The sequence below is a fragment of the Pituophis catenifer genome, unplaced genomic scaffold (assembly GCF_029215685.1).
Source record: "Pituophis catenifer annectens isolate HBS135680 unplaced genomic scaffold, rPitCat1.0.hap2 SCAF_2, whole genome shotgun sequence".
Taxonomy (NCBI): domain Eukaryota; kingdom Metazoa; phylum Chordata; class Lepidosauria; order Squamata; family Colubridae; genus Pituophis; species Pituophis catenifer.
Window position 1 is genome coordinate 65,311,376 of NW_027256882.1, and position 16,022 is coordinate 65,327,397.

The window sequence follows — 16,022 nt, forward strand, 5'->3', positions numbered from 1 at the left end:
AGTAAGAAAGTACAAAGCAGAGAGGGGCACAGCAGCATTTGGGAAGTTTTTTCTTCCAAGTACCTTTCCCATGTACTCAAGGTAGCAGGAATTCAGTACTAGATTGTACTCAAAATACATCATTTCACTGAAATAACATTCTCAAAGCTAGCAAGCCTCATACAATATTCCTGCTTAACTACTCCTACTACTTTCATCAAACATATTTCTTTTAAAATATCAGTCACAATCTTCAAGTGACCACTTCATTTTTTAAGATATTTTAAACTAACCTGGGAATATTTTAGAACCAGGCAACAGAACAGTAATTGTTGGAATAAACATAATAAACTTATTTGCAGCAGCAATGCAGAAGCTTCTATTAACCAGACTTCCTTTTAGCTCCTCCACTTTGAGTGTCACAAGGGAGGAAAGCACTTAGGCCTGCATACAAAGCCTAGATCATTAGCACAGCAGAGATGGATGGGGGAAGAAACAGCCAATGGCAAGAGCATCCACATGAATTGTTCTGCTCTGTCATTGCTTTTCCTTTCTCTTCAGTAACAATATATTTGAGATAATATGATCCCAAGCAAAATGATGAAACTGATTTCTCATGTTCAAACACTTAGCCCCTTTAAGGACAATATACAGAAAAAAACCCCAGCAGGACTGTCTTCTATTATGCTTTTAAAATACTGATTGATTCTCTTGTCCTCTCTTCCTTAAAGCAACAGATCTTTGTCCAGCCCCTTAGAACTATTGCTGTTGGAAGATTGTCTCTGAATCCAAAATATTTCCTTTCACAAGCAATAAAGGTGGTGGTTAGATAAACATATCAATACACAAATTTAGATTTAACCAATTCAGGTTAAACCAGCTTCAGAACAGGCCTGTGATTTAAACAGCACCAATAATTAACAATCAGAAAGAAGGAATAAAAACACTATTAACAGCGTGTTTATATTTACATTTCTTTTTAAAACAGCAAAATAAAATTCAAGATGCAAACAATAGTTCAATGCCTTTTCCCTGCCCTTCAAACACATTAGTCTAGAAGAGCCAACACCCTCCAGCTGCTTTTGTTTGGGGACTTAGAAATAATTAGTTCAACATTTGCAGTATGTTCCAGGGGGCTTGCTCAATCCATTCACCAGATGTTGCTCTCAGCTCCATCTGGCTGCCAAAATGAATGGAAGAGCCACAATGAGCTGGCTTTGCTTTTTAACTGCAACAACAGCCACCAACTTCATGGGTCTCATAAGGATTTCAAGCCCATTAAGTTTTGGACCCTTTTTTCTTTTCATCTTAGCCTCTCCTAACCTCATTATTAATGCCCTTAGAAAAGATATATATACACAAATATGTTTTTTCTTTCTCAAGCAAGAAAAATATGCAATGTGCAAATAGGAAAAAAAGAAGCAAGAGGAGTTCTGAGGTTAGGCAACTAGCGGGCACAATATAAATTGTAATCCTTTAAAATAATTATTGTTTTAAGCACCTGGATATTCCTGTCTTGTCAGATTTGACGGCTTTTCCAACTATAAATTCCAACAGTCATTAATCCTTTAATAAGTTAGTATAGACATTGCTCAGTTAGATAGTCTGTCTTTTGCAAAAGGCAGCTTTGTGTATATTTTTATTTTAAAATACTGAATTGTTTAGGATTTTGTCTTGAATTTCTCATCACCCATAAAGTCCAATCAAAACCAACATCCCCCCCAACATCATTTAGATAAGCACAAAAAACAGGTCTTTATGTTATTTCTGGGAATTTTACCAGATTTTATCTATATTTCGATTATAGTATTAGTAGTAATAATAAAAAAAGCAGCAGCTCATCAGAAAAGGCTTATAGCTCATGTGGTTAAAAGCACTGAAATTTACATTATGTTATTATTTTAAGAGTTTTTATAAAATGATGTACTGTTGTTACATGGTTACAGACAAATCTTCTAGAACATATAAAGGTGCTTATGATTTATGTTGAAAATATGGACAGCATGAATGATCATTTTGTCATGCTTGGTGGACTTGTAAAAATGCTAGAAAGGATTCAAGTACTTAGAACAATATAAAGAATTTTAAAGATAAACATTCAATGGAAACCAAAACTTTTCTTGCTCGAATTAATGGACAGTCAATTTGAAAAAAGCCAAGGAACATTATTTTTATATATGATTACTGTTGCAAGTTGTGGGGTGGGGGGAAGGGCAGTGGCTCAGCAGTTAATATTCCAGGCTACTTGCTGGAAAGCTGGCAGTCCAGGTTCGACTCCCAAGCTCCATGTGATGGAGTGAGCTCCTGTCCTCACCCTGGCTTCTGCCAACCTAGCAGAGTTTGAAAGCATGCAAATGCAAGTAGATAAATAGGTACCACTATGGTGGCAAGGTAACAGCACTCTGTGATGTCATGCTGGCTATATGACCATGGAAATGACTTCGTACAGCGCTGGCTCAATGACCTTGCATCAGAGATCAGCACTGCTCCTTATGGTCGGCAATGACTACCGGAATAAAATCTGCAGGGACTCTTTTATCTTTACTGCTGCAAGAGTAATATATGCACAGAAATGGAAAAATAATGAAATACCTGCAATGAAGGAATAGTTGGTAAAAACAACTAAACCAGCATAGATGACAAAATTAACTTGTTTGATTAGATAAAGATGAATGCCTACATTTATCAGTGACTGGAAACCTTTAGGGACATTTTTTTTCTGGGGGGAAAAAAAGAAAAATAAACTTGTGATTTAAGATTGAAGATTAGAAAGGGTAGTTTGGGGGGGGGAAGAAATTATAATGTAATCTTGGAGAAAGAGGGTAAAATATAAATGTATTTATAACAATTCACAAAATGATCAAAAGATACTTCTTCATAATCTTTCCCCCCTTATTTTTTCACTTACTGTTTTTCTTATTTTCTTTGTTTCTTTTCTAAGAAGAAAAGAAACAATATATCTATTTGTATAGATATACTGTATACAATATAGTGATTGTGTATAGATTCTGAATATTACCAAGTTAGAATGTTGCCTTTAAAAGTAAGGTATTTGCTAAGTGCCAGTTTGGAGTTCTGGAGAAGGTGCTGGCTAGAAACCAGGAGACTTGTGAGTTTTAGTCCACCTTGGGCATAAAAACTGACTGGGTAAACTTTGGACCTCTCAGCACAACTCACTTCACAGGGTTATTGTTATAGAGAATATAGGAGGCAGATATTGTCACCATGTTGAATTGATAGTTAAATAAAAAGACAGGATAAAAATTTAATAATATGCCCTTCTTAAGTTATTTCTAAGTCTTCATTTTGACCAGAAAAGTAAATTAAGGATAACTCAGATGAAGAAGTTGCCAATCATTATCTTTTTTTGATTAAGTAGAGAATAACCCCTCCCCTATTAATTTCAATAATGAATTGAGCTAGGGAAATCAAATCCATCTCCAGATTAATTCCACTCACATTCTTTTCTGTCAGTGTTCCATTCTGCAGTCATCTTCATTGTTTTATTCTTGGCATAACTATGGTTCCAAATTGACAGTTTTCCTCTAAGAATCTGCATTGCACTAAAATACTGTAAAGAGCCCGATTGGACACAATTGCTCCTTGATGCCTTCTGTAGACAATACGGTCTGTTTGGAGTGATCTTGTCATGCTTATCCCAGGAATAGATAAACATCTAGGTTTTTCAAACTTGGATCCCTTATTCAGCGTCTTCATGATTGAAGACTCACAGACTCGCTTAGTTGATGATGTTTACCTAGTCAGGTAATCAAATGTCTACAAGCAAACAACCAAGCTTGGAGAGCACCAAGGACCTCACAGTTCAACCCTGAATTACAGACATTCTCTTTTATTAACATGTTTATTATATTATCAGCAGATGTCATTTCGTGGAAGAAAAACATGCATCTCCAAGTTTTTTGTCTTTCTGGGTTTCTTCTTCTTGATCTTTTGGCTTAGTCAAACAACAGTTTCATCTGTTTATAATGCCCCAAATCAGACACCATCTCTCTTGCATCATACTACCATTATTTGGCAATTTGTAGCCAGATTTCAAGAACATGACCTTGGAAGACTCCAGGAGGCACAGAAAAAGAGTGGGTGGAGGCCATATCCAACCAAGCACCACATTAGTTCCATTACACTGTTATTGTTCTTCAGTTTTCAGCAGTGTCATCTTGCTAGGCTTCAGAGTGTGCAAAGAAGAACTCAGGAGCAGGGAAAATGCATAATGGAAACTGCCGTTTCTTAACTTATATTTTCCAGTATCCAGTTTCCTCATAACACTCAAACAACAATTGCCCGGAAATCAACAAACATTATTCTCATTAGTCAACAAACAAGCAAGGCATAAAAATGCTTTATTCTGTGCTCTTTCTGAAAGCTTGTATCTGTTGCTACCCTACTGGAAATGGAAAATATGTCTGCTTAGAGAAAAGGCAAATTTTCAATCATTTGAATATCTCTTCTGCAGTATGGCAGTATTTTTTATCCTTTGCAACTTGAAAATATGTGTCAGCAGGGACACAGCCAGCTGGGGAATTCTGGGAGTTGAAACCTACACATCATCAAGTCCCTGAGGTTCAGAAACGTATTTTTTTTAATAAAATGCATTATTATTATTTCCATCCAGACTATATTAGTTTTCACATTCAGGTATACCAATCTCAACACAACTGTAATTGTTATCATTTTATAGAGCACTGAATGAATTATAAAATTGCAACCATCCTTGGCATCACAGCTATATAGTCTTTCCTTACATAAGAAGCTAATATTTGGCATAAGTAAAAACTACAGTGCAGCTAGTCCTCAACTTGCAACTGTTTGTTCAATGACCATTTGAGCTTACAATGGCATTGAACGAAGGAACTTATCCCTGTCCGAAGTTATGGCCATTGCAGTACCCCCACGATCACATGAACAAAATTTAGGTGCTTGGCAATCCACCTACTCTTACAACTGACTTCAGGAATGCTGTAGCATCCCACCTACCTATCACCTTCCCATGAGTCTCTGCAGACCTTAGGTCTGCTTCCCACCCGCTGGCTCCCACATCCTCCTCCCCATCCCTGTCTCAGCTCGGTAAATCAGTAAATCTCCTTCAGGAAGCAGCCAGTACACCTCTCAACTTGCCTATAAAGTGGAGGCTATGTGGTGCCATCCCGGAAGCAAGCACCATTTTGGAACAGCCACAATTCAATGTGGTTGCTCCCAAAATGGCAGCTGCTTTTGGTATGGTGCCATGCAGCCTCCATTGTGTAGAAGGCTGTACTTACCAAAAACATAAGTGACTTTAGCTAAGAAGTATACATTTCATAAATAATGACATGCTGATTTCCCTTATGTATTTTATCATTGCACTGCAGTTTCAAAAGAGACTTGGAAGCAATTAAATTTGGAATAACCAGGGTTGTGTCACCAACTAACCCACGGGTCTGCAACCTTAAACATTCAAAGAGCCATTTGGACCCGTTTCCCACAGAAAAGAAAACACCAGGAGCCACAAGACCCTCCCCGTGCCTGAGTATTTCTTGAGTGGCCACAAAACTAGCATATGTAGTTGAATTAAACGTTCTGTTTTCTTCTGAAACTTTTCTTTTCTTGGATTTATCCATGGTTGGCCTACTGGGGGTTGAAAAGCTCAATAAATCACATGCCGACAGGTGTCACACATTGGCGGTTGGGACGCATATTTTGAGTGACAGGGAGCCGCAGCAGAGGGGTGAAAGAGCCACATGCGGCTCCAGAGCCACAGGTTTCTGACCCCTGAACTAACAAATGCAAAACGGTATCTTTTCAGTAGGGAGCAGGGAGCTAGACTAGAAGATCTCTAATGTCCCTTCCAATTCTGTTATTCTGTTATCAGAGTAGCAATAATATGTACCAATGAAATTAACAATAGAGAATGAATGAGATTTCAATAAAAATGTAACACAAACACATTCAGAGCAAAGTTGAATAAAATAGAGTTAAGGACTATTTCCCGAACATCACATAGTTGAAGGTTTGAAATTTGGGATGGGTGTCATTGAAGTACAAGATGGTTTGGACCAGCAAACAACCAATAATTGCATTTTAGGAAGACTGATGGAAAGGAAACATAAAACTTCAACTAGTGAGCTGCAAAAGAATCCACAGTACGAATTTATTTTTTCTTATAACATGTAGAGTTCATTTGGAGTTCAGAATCTTAAAGATAATATCAGAAAATGATACACACTAAAATCAGTCACACTTTCCCAAAGCAGACACCAGATTAAAACTGGAAATCAAAGGGAATACCTAATAAAAGAATCCTGAAATACTAATGAAAAGGAAGAGAAAAGTGTCTTATCTATTTACATTCCTGGACATTACTGTCTAGATTCTGTAAGACAAAACAACTTTGGAAAATAAAGACATCTGCAATAAATATTATGCCAGTTAATATAAACATATTGTATTTTTCAGAGTATAAAACACACTTCCCCCCACCAAAAAAAAGAGGGTGGAAATGTTGGTGTGTCTTATACACCGAATACAGCCACCCTTGCTCGTCCCATTTTTGTGAAAAATGGGGCCGTTTTTGCAAAAAACAGGATGTGCAGAGGGTTTGGGAGGCCTGCAGAGTGCTCCTGGGGGCTGGGGAAGGCAAAAACACTCCAGTTTTTGTGAAAAACAGGCCCATTTTTTGGCAAAATGGGGGCATTTTTGCCCTCCCCCAGCCCCACTCTGCAGGCCTCCCAAACCCTCAGCGCGCCCCGTTTTTCGCAAAAACAGGCAAAAAACGGGCGTGCAGAGGGTTTGGGAGGCCTGTAGAGTGCTCCTGGGAGCTGGGGAGGGCAAAAACCTTTTTTTCTTACTTACCTCTTCAAAATCTTGGTGCGTCTTATACACCGGTGCGTCTTATAGTCCGAAAAGTATGGTACATTCAGAACTTCCACACAGAAATTTCAATGAAGGAATTATATTAATATAAATAATTATGTAAGTTCAATTTGTGCAAACCTTATCCCGATAAAGTATCTAACACATCCTTCATCAAATGCAACCATGTTTCTTTACTTTGTCCTGTTGAAGACATCACAAAACAACAATACCAATGACTAGATCTTAACCTTTATTTCTTTTACTCAGCTATACAGACATTCCAATATTCTGATTTATTCTGATTTATTGAACAAAATAGTCTTTTGTTCAATCTCCCATTTCTATCTCCAGGAATATTATAAAAGAGTCTGTCATGTTGAGATAACAACCAAGGGCACATTCTTTAGCGATCCTCTGGAATGGCCAAAATCAGTAGATACACTACACACTTACTTGAATTGATGGTGTTCTCTGGAGCCACGAATCTTGGAAGAAAATCTTTCTGCTAATTTTTCCAGATTCCTGGAATATTCCAGTTCAATCTCAGCCTTTCTGCGGAAAAACTCCTGAAGATCTTGCAAAAGTTGTAATCGGGATTCAGACTGTTGTTCTAGGCATTTGAACTGCTCCACCAGCTGGATACGAATTTCTGCAGGCATCAGAGAACAAAAAGAATGTATGAATACCCAGGAACAGCAACAACATTGTATTCAATTTAGCTCACTTTATGCCAAAAACAGAGCAAAACAATCAAGTCTGCAGTGTAGGAGTCATAGAAATACAGGTAGCCCTCAACTTATGACCAGAATTGAGCCCAAAATTTTCATTGCTAAAGAAGACAGTTGTTAAGTGAGTTTTAACCCATTTTATGACTTTTCTTGTCACAGTTGTTAAGTAAATCACTGCAGATGATAAGTTAGTAACACTGTTGTTAAGTGAATCTGGCTTCCCCATAGACTTTGCTTCTCAGAAGGTCCCACAAGGTGATCACATGGCTGTGAGACATTGCAACCATAAACATATGCCAGTTGCCAAGCACCTGAATTTTGATTACGTGCCCATGGGGATATAATGTTTGTAAGTGTGAAAAATGGTCATAAGTCACTTTTTTCAGTGACTTTGTAATTTGAACAGTCACTAAATGAATGATTTTAAGTCGAAGGCTACCTATATTGAGCATTCTCTGTACAAGAGCAATGATCTGTGATTATTCGTTCTGTAAAAATGGGTGTTTTTGCTCAAACATTATGGAGTCTATAAAGAAGAAACAATTGAGTTATATGGAACAAAATATAAAGTGACAGCAAAATGTCTTATAAACCTAAATAAACTGATTCTTACTATTTTACAAATCTCTTGTTCTTATATCATAATAGCTCAGGTAGCTAGACCAGGGGTCTCCAACCTTGGCAGCTTTAAGCCTGGAGGACTTCAACTTCAAAGTCCACCAGGCTTAAAGTTACCAAGGTTGGAGACCCCTGAGCTAGACCAAAGAAAACAATCTTGCTCTACAATTGTCCCATGGTTTCAAATTAAGTCTTCTCTCTTGTCTCTCTGAGACGAGACCCTTTGTAGTCCTCTGGCTTACCTCCTCCTAGAGTCTTCTCAAAGTAATCTCCTCTCTGAATGCATAATCTTCATTACATGTTCATGCAGGACCTGTTACTTCTGACTGGTCCTTTTGCTTATCTACAGACTAGTCATCACAAGTGCAGGACCCTGATGTCTGTTTCAACAGGCTTTGCATAACATTTCTGTGAAACATGTCTTTTTCTTCTGAGAATGTTCCCTTTGTCACTGTTTTGACATTCATTTCCCATAATGTGAAACGGGGCCTTGTTAACACTCCCTCCTATCGCTTTCCCAGCTTTCTTGATATTCCTTGCCTGGCCTTGTTGATCGTCTTGCCGTAACCATATCTCATCCCTGGCTTCAGCCTTGCTCTTGTTATTCGCTTCTGTCATTTCTGTGTGCTCTGTAGGATTTTCCCAGCCTCGTTTCAACCCCTTTAAAAATTTATTCTCCACTCACACATTAAAATGGCTATGTTCAAATCAATGCTTTTCATTATAGCCAGTTGTGATATGTGTAATAAAATACAAATGATAACATAAAATGTAATAGACTTATACCAAAACATGTTTCCCCATATCTGCACAAAAGCTGACCTCACACTTTCTCTTATATTATGCGTGCCCAGATGAGCATGAATGAGCAGGATATATGATTAAACAAACTGACTTCACATAAGTATATAAATACACAATTGGATTAAAATATTCACACTGAATAATAGAGGGACAATCTTCCCTTCCTGCTCTGATAGGAAAAGAACAATTGGGCTAAGATTGAAGGATGTATAGTGGAATTAGATGGAGAAAGCATTTTCATTGCCCTGAAAAGCAGAATGAAGCGATGGAAAATCTCTCCCAAATGTGTGGTATATTAAAACAACCTACCCCTAATCTCTTTTGATATAGAGGGTTACAAAATTAATAAAAGCCATGCAATCAAGCCATCTGTGTTTACAGGGCTTCCAATATTTTTCTACAATGCTATAAAATAATTCACAATCATTATCATGTCGAAAAAGAAAACAATGGAAAAACACTCTTCCAGAGGAAGAAATGGCAGAGTGAAAACAGCTCCACAAAAAAGAAGGGTCAACAATAAAGAGCCACAAGTTACTCCTTGCAAGGAGACCAATAAAACTGTGATCTCCAGCAGATTTTGAGCACTGGAGATGAGGAACAGCCTCATCATTTGCTAAACTGGAGTTGGCCCCTTTAAAAGGATACTGAGTTCACATACTTTCTTTTCTAAACACATTTGGAAAATGTTTATTAGCTATAAGCGCATATAAGCATAAGTGCACCAGCGTGCCTACCGTCCCTGTCCTAATGTTTTCTTTCTTCGTATCCTTTTCATGTATTTATAATGTTTACACTTGTATCTGTCATAAAATACATGCTTGACGAAATAAATAAAATAAAAATAAATAAATAAATATTTTTCAGTTATTAGAACCTTTGGATCAACAAATTTGAAAACACTGGGTAAATCTGCCTTCAATCTTTAATGAAAGAAAAATGTAATTACGAGCTGAAGTACGTAAAAAAAATGAAATAGAAAAAAAAACTAATGGAAACTTTTTTTAATTATAAAAAGCTATAAACAGGTTGGCAGTTCAGATAAATTAAGTTTCTCTGTGAGGGAGGTGGGCACTTTGTAAGAGAGAGAGGGGGGGGAGAGAGAGAAAGAATTTGAAAGAAGCTTTTGGAATTGGTCATAAAGACTCTTTCTATGGGAAAGTTGACTTGCTTTGCCTTTTTTCCTAAGACATAAAAGAGATAAACAAGTTTAAAAATTGGTCACTAGAGGGAACTACAGATTTGATCAATTTCTGTAACTACCCAGCCCAGGCTAATTTATTTTTAACTAAAGGAAAAGAATACATAAATCTGATTAACAGCTAGAGAATTACACAAAATACCACATCATTGGAAATATTGAAGTATACCTTTGAAAAATAGAATCAGAAATTATTATCAACTATGTCAATAGCAATATTAGCTTCTCTGGATATACTGTATTCAAATGATGTTTTAGAAGAAATGGTAGAAGAGGAATAAGTGTTAACCAGGAAGACAGAGGAGCTGTGACTGAAAGTGGATGACAGGCTACAAGAAGGACATGAAAAAAGTTGTTTTATTAGATATATAAAAGAAATTGGTTGATACTTTAAAAATCAAAAGGAATTACAAATAATAAACCAAGAGATGGATCTGAATAATTGTTTACATTAAATTTACACTAGACATTGGTAAAGTTTGGTAAATCTTATGAGAAGAGATTAAAAAAAGAAATGAAAAGAAATCAAGTTCCAGGACATTACTTGAATAGACAAAAGATCAAGGCTGTTAGAAGTAAAAGGAAGGAATATAAAGTTGGTTTGTTTGGTTAAGATTAAAATAGATATTTGCCATTTCTGACAATCCTTAACGGACTTTTGCTTACACTAAGACTAAAATGACAGTACTTTGGGGATATGTTTATACATAACTGATTATACATAGCTTGAAGAAATCATTGGTTGTTAATTAAGAGGAGGTGAAAAGTTACTAAAATTGTTTATAATTGTGATGAAAGTTGGAAGTAACTTGTTGGTATTTCTTTTCTTTTTCTTTAATATAGTAGTACTATTCTCTCAATTCTTTGTATTCGCTACATGTTTTCCTTAGCATTTTTTACTATCTATCTATCTATCTATGTATCTATCTATCTATCTAGTTTCTTTCTTTCCTTCCTTTTTCTTTTTTTCTTTCTTTCCTCCAAAGTTATGGAGGGATTATTTTTTTAGTCTGTATTAGTTTTTATTATTGCAATTATTTATTTATATATCAATCAAATTTATATAGCTGCTCATCTCACTATAGTCAACTCTGGCTGGTGAAAAAGAAGCAATATGAACAATAATTAAAACAAAAAATTTACAATATATGGAACTTTATTAATAAATACCATAAAAGTGAAAATATAAACCCTAGGACAGTGATGGCTAACCTTTTCGCCATCGCATGCCAGGAGGGCGGGGGGCGGGGGAGGTTCACGCATGCACATGCCCACACCCATAATTCTATGCGCCCTGTCCTATGCGTGCGCGTGCAATCCCCCCTCCCCCCACGTTCCTGGCATGCGATGGTCCGGTAGGCCTGTTTTTCTTTCTCACCTGGCTCCAGATCCTCTCTATGCATCTGGGAAGGGCGAAAACAGCCTTTCCCACTCTCTCGGAGGCCCTCAGGATCCTGAAACGGCCCATTTCCCAACTCCCGGTGGGACAGGAAGTGAGGTTTTTTGCTGTCCCCAGCCTCCAGAGCCTCTCTAGGAATCTCTGGAGGCTGGGGACAGCAAAAAACCTCACTTCCTGTCCCACTGAGAGTTGGGAAATGGGCCGTTTCAGGCCTCCTGAGGCCCTCCGAGGGAGTGGGAAAGGCTGTTTTCGCCCTTCCCGGATGCATAGAGAGGATCTGGAGTCAGGTGAGAAAGAAAAATGGGCTTTCCCCACCCCATCTCCAGGCCCTCCAGAGGCAGGAAACAGCCTGTTTCCTTACTTCTGGTGGGCCCAGAAGACCTGAAAATCAGCTGGCTGGCACGCACATGCGCACCAGAGCTGAGCTGGCATGCCCACTGATATGGCTACGCGTGCCACCTGTGGCACACGTGCCATAGGTTCACCATCATGGCCCTAGGAGGAGGAGGATAAAAATGGTCACCTCAACAATGGTGCCATCTGAGCTGGTCCCTGTCATCTGGGAACCTCAGGCTTGACAACTTAGACAAGACCTGAGGGCTTTTCAGAATACCAAAAGGGATGGAGATAGTCTAATTTTGGAGGGAAGAATGTTCCATAAAGACACGCAAAGAAGGTATATCTCTTGGGACCCATCAAATGAAGTTTCTTGGTCAATGATGCCTACTCTGCAGGATTAGTTGGTTTCATGCCATGAAAGGCTTTAAAGATTAAAATCAGCGCTTTCAACTCAACCTGGAAGCAAACGGGCAACAAATGTGATTCATGGAGCAGAGGTATGACATGCACGACTCTAGGAGTTCACACAGCTGCCTGCACTACTGCATTCTGCTTCCAGATACTATATAATTTATAAATTAAATTATAATCTTAAAAAAAAAAATTTAAAGGGGGAAAAAACTTTAAATAAGGCATATTTATAAAGAGCCTTTATTCTGCTTCCCAGCAGAGTGTGGTTAGCCAACGTCTCTTAGCGCTGGCTACCACTCTAGATAAAAGCTCTTTAATGCTGCTATGCAGAAGAGCCTTCAGCCTCTGTGAAATGGCTACTGAGTGGCTTTTCATCTCTGCATTTATTGCATTCATGGATAGCAGATGTGGAAGAGATAAATTATGTAATTTGCAGGCATTGTATGGAAAGCAATTTTCTATGTTTCCACTTAGATCAGGGTGCTGGAGGGGAAGAACACACTTACAGGTCCCAAGTGCTGAAAGTTTCAAGACCCCTGCTTCAATTTTGCTTCATCAAATAGCAGCTTCCCATACAGAGGTGCTAACGTCTTGCAACTTGTGTTAACAGCAACTAAACCTTTATATCAATATTACTGTTCATATTTTCCAGATCTCTATACTTTGACTCGAGTTTAAAAGTTAACCTGAAATAGTCAGCAGGTCGAATCTCAAGCTTAGGTTCCTGTTCCTGTTGGAGGCACATTTTAAGGCATTTTCAGGTTGAACGGATTAGCCGGTGATGTTGCCGTTTCCCGGGGGACACCCAGGGGGGCTCATTAATGTCCCCGTCAAGGATCTGGAGAGTCACAAACACGGGCTTGTGTCCTAACCACATGAACCACCATGCTCCTTCAAGCTTAGGTGAACTGGGAATACCTCCTTTCCTCCTTTCTCTCATCTCATTTCTGCTCTATTCCCTCCCATATATTTAGAACCAAATATTTCAGGATACAAATAGTAACATGCAACCAAGGCAGTTTTTCATAGGACATAGTGAGATAATGTTCTTTCACAGGCTGATGTGCATCAGGAACTAGCTGAATCCAATAATACAGTATTTGTCACTGTGGTACACCCTCTTTAGCAAATCAAGTCATCTTACGTGATATATCATCTTGTGCATCAAGAGGAAAGAACTGCTTCCTTTGAAATTTTTCTGTGGTTGCTTTGACACACCCGCAACTTCCCCTTTCTCAATCCCCCTTCTAATCCTCTTACATGATGAGAAGAAGCTGCAAAACTCTTAACATGGGATTGATACCTGGAAGCCAAGCAATCAAAGCCACAAAAGGGGAAAATAATCTTAGTTTCTACAAATAATTGGCCTCTAACTACTACAGGAGCACTATATTACTTACCAATGAGCAAAAACCTGCTCACATATTTAAGATCACAGATTTGCAATGTTTAGATATTAATTCGTCACTTTATAAATGAAGAGCAGGAAAGAGATTGTTCTGGCTTTTAGAAAGCTCCTAGTGGAAAAGTTAGCCACTAAGTACACAAATGAAGAGATCAAGGTAGTAAAAAAAGAACAAACATAAATCCAAAGCAAAACAAAAACAAAAACACTTACTGATAGGGTGGATGCCCACTAGGGTTATTGCAGTTTGAAAAAATATCACTGTGTTTGCTTCATGGTGGATCTGTCTTTTGCTTACAACAAACTTTCTCTGTTTCTTATATCAACCTACTCTCTCTGTTTATGTCCTCCAAATTTGTTTTGTTGTTATTAGTTGTGAAGTCGTGTCTGACCCATTGCGACCCCATGGAGAAGTTTCCTCCAGGCCTTCCTGTCCTCTACCATCCTCTGACCATTTAAGCTCACACCTACTGCTTCAGTGACTCCATCCAGCCACCTCGTTCTCTGTCGTCCCCTTCTTCTTTTGCCCTCAATCTTTCCCAGCATTAGGCTCTTCTCCAGTGAGTCCTTCCTTCTCATTAGGTGGCCAAAGTATTTGAATTTCATCTTCAGGACCTGGCCTTCTGAAGAGCAGTCAGGGTTGATCTCCTCTAGGACTGACTAGTTTGATCACCTTGAAGTCCAAGGGACTCGCAGGAGTCTCCAAATATGGACTTTAATTTCCTGCCTGAGCTAGAAATTCTTAGAAGTACCATCCAACATCATAATAGGTTGGAGAAGACCATCTTATACCAGCATATGAAGTTACTTCATCTAGAGCAAGGCTGTCAAATTCCTGGCCCGCGGGCCAGATGTGTCATGTGCTGGCCATATCCACACCCAGTTTAGCAAAGGGGGGGAAAGTACCAATACATCACATGACAACGCCATGACACTGTGAGTTTGACACCCCTGATCTAGAGTTATAGTGTAATAAATGTCAGGCAAACATTTCACAGCTTAGAGATCTTTCTTCATATTTGGCCCCATACATGACACATCAATCTGCCCAAAATTTCAGATCTCCTTCTGAAATTAAGTAGGGACTAGGCAAGGATACTCAGTAGTGGCAACTTACACAAGAAATATGTCTGAATCAACTCCCATTTGGATTATTGCAATAATCTATATGGAGCTGCCCTTCAAGAGCACCAGGAAGCTACAGCTGGTCCAAAATTCAGTCCTGCAGGGACTTTTTGCATTTCTGTTTATGCCAATATAATGCTACTATTCAGCAAGATGCACTGGCTCCAAGTAGGCTCCCAGTTGTGATTCAAAGTGCTGGTCGTGAGCTATAAAGTCCTAAACCTAGGTGGCACAGTGATTAGAATGCAGTATTGCAGGCTAATTCTGTCAAATGCCAGCAGTTCGATCCTGACCAACTTAAGGTTCACTCAGTCTTCTGTCCTTCCAAGGTTGGTAAAATGAGGATTCAAATATTTGGGGAGCAATATGCTGACTCTGTAAACTGCTTAGAGAGTGCTGTAAAGTACTATGAAGCGATATATAAGTCTAAGTGCTATTGCTATTGCTATATTAACATTCCGCCCTTTGCCCCTCAATACTGCAGATCAGTGGTGTCTGCCAGCTGTGTGTCAATTATAAATTAAAAGGAACAAATAAAAATATGATTTAACCAAATCTCATAAAACTGATCTTATAATTCGAGGATAAATGTTTTTACTAAATTGCCCCATTAATAAATGTTTTTATTTAATTAGTTTCACTAATTCAATCATTTCATTTCATTATACATCATCAATGCATACAATACAATCCCATAAACTCGGCGAGGTTTATTTATGATAATTTACTTATTTACTTTATTTCTACTTTGCTACAATCCAGACTTTGAGTAGCTTATATAGGTTATAAAAACCAAGTGAAACATCTATTGCACAACCCCATAAAAAGAAGTAGTGAAATATTAGCCAAATGTCAACCACAATGAAAATAGAAAATAAAAATGGCATGATAAAATCAGAAAAAGGCTCTTTGGAGCAATTCTATCTTTAAAAGCTTCTGAAACATGAACACAGAAGGGGCGAACCTGATCTCTACCAGGAAACCATTCCACAGTGTTCACCCTGTCACAGAAAAGCAGTGACTTCTCATTTCAACACCCCTGCACCTCCTATAATGTGGGATTAGAAACTATTTCCCTCTGTTGATCTAGTTGGTCAGGTCAGCACTTGTTGAAGTTGGCAATCCTAGTGGCAAACGATAAAGAGCTTTAGAGATTAAAAT

At 38.3% G+C, this 16,022-nt stretch overlaps 1 protein-coding gene across 2 annotated transcripts in view; it reads right to left on the bottom strand.

Moving 5' to 3' along the window:
- Positions 1–16,022, bottom strand: part of SRGAP3 (SLIT-ROBO Rho GTPase activating protein 3) — a 223,151-nt gene that overhangs the window by 101,136 nt on the left and 105,993 nt on the right. For both annotated transcript variants that reach the window (XM_070933588.1, XM_070933587.1), the window contains exon 2: positions 7,285–7,480. In XM_070933588.1, the coding sequence (XP_070789689.1) occupies positions 7,285–7,480 (196 nt within the window). The remainder of the gene's footprint in view (positions 1–7,284; positions 7,481–16,022) is intronic.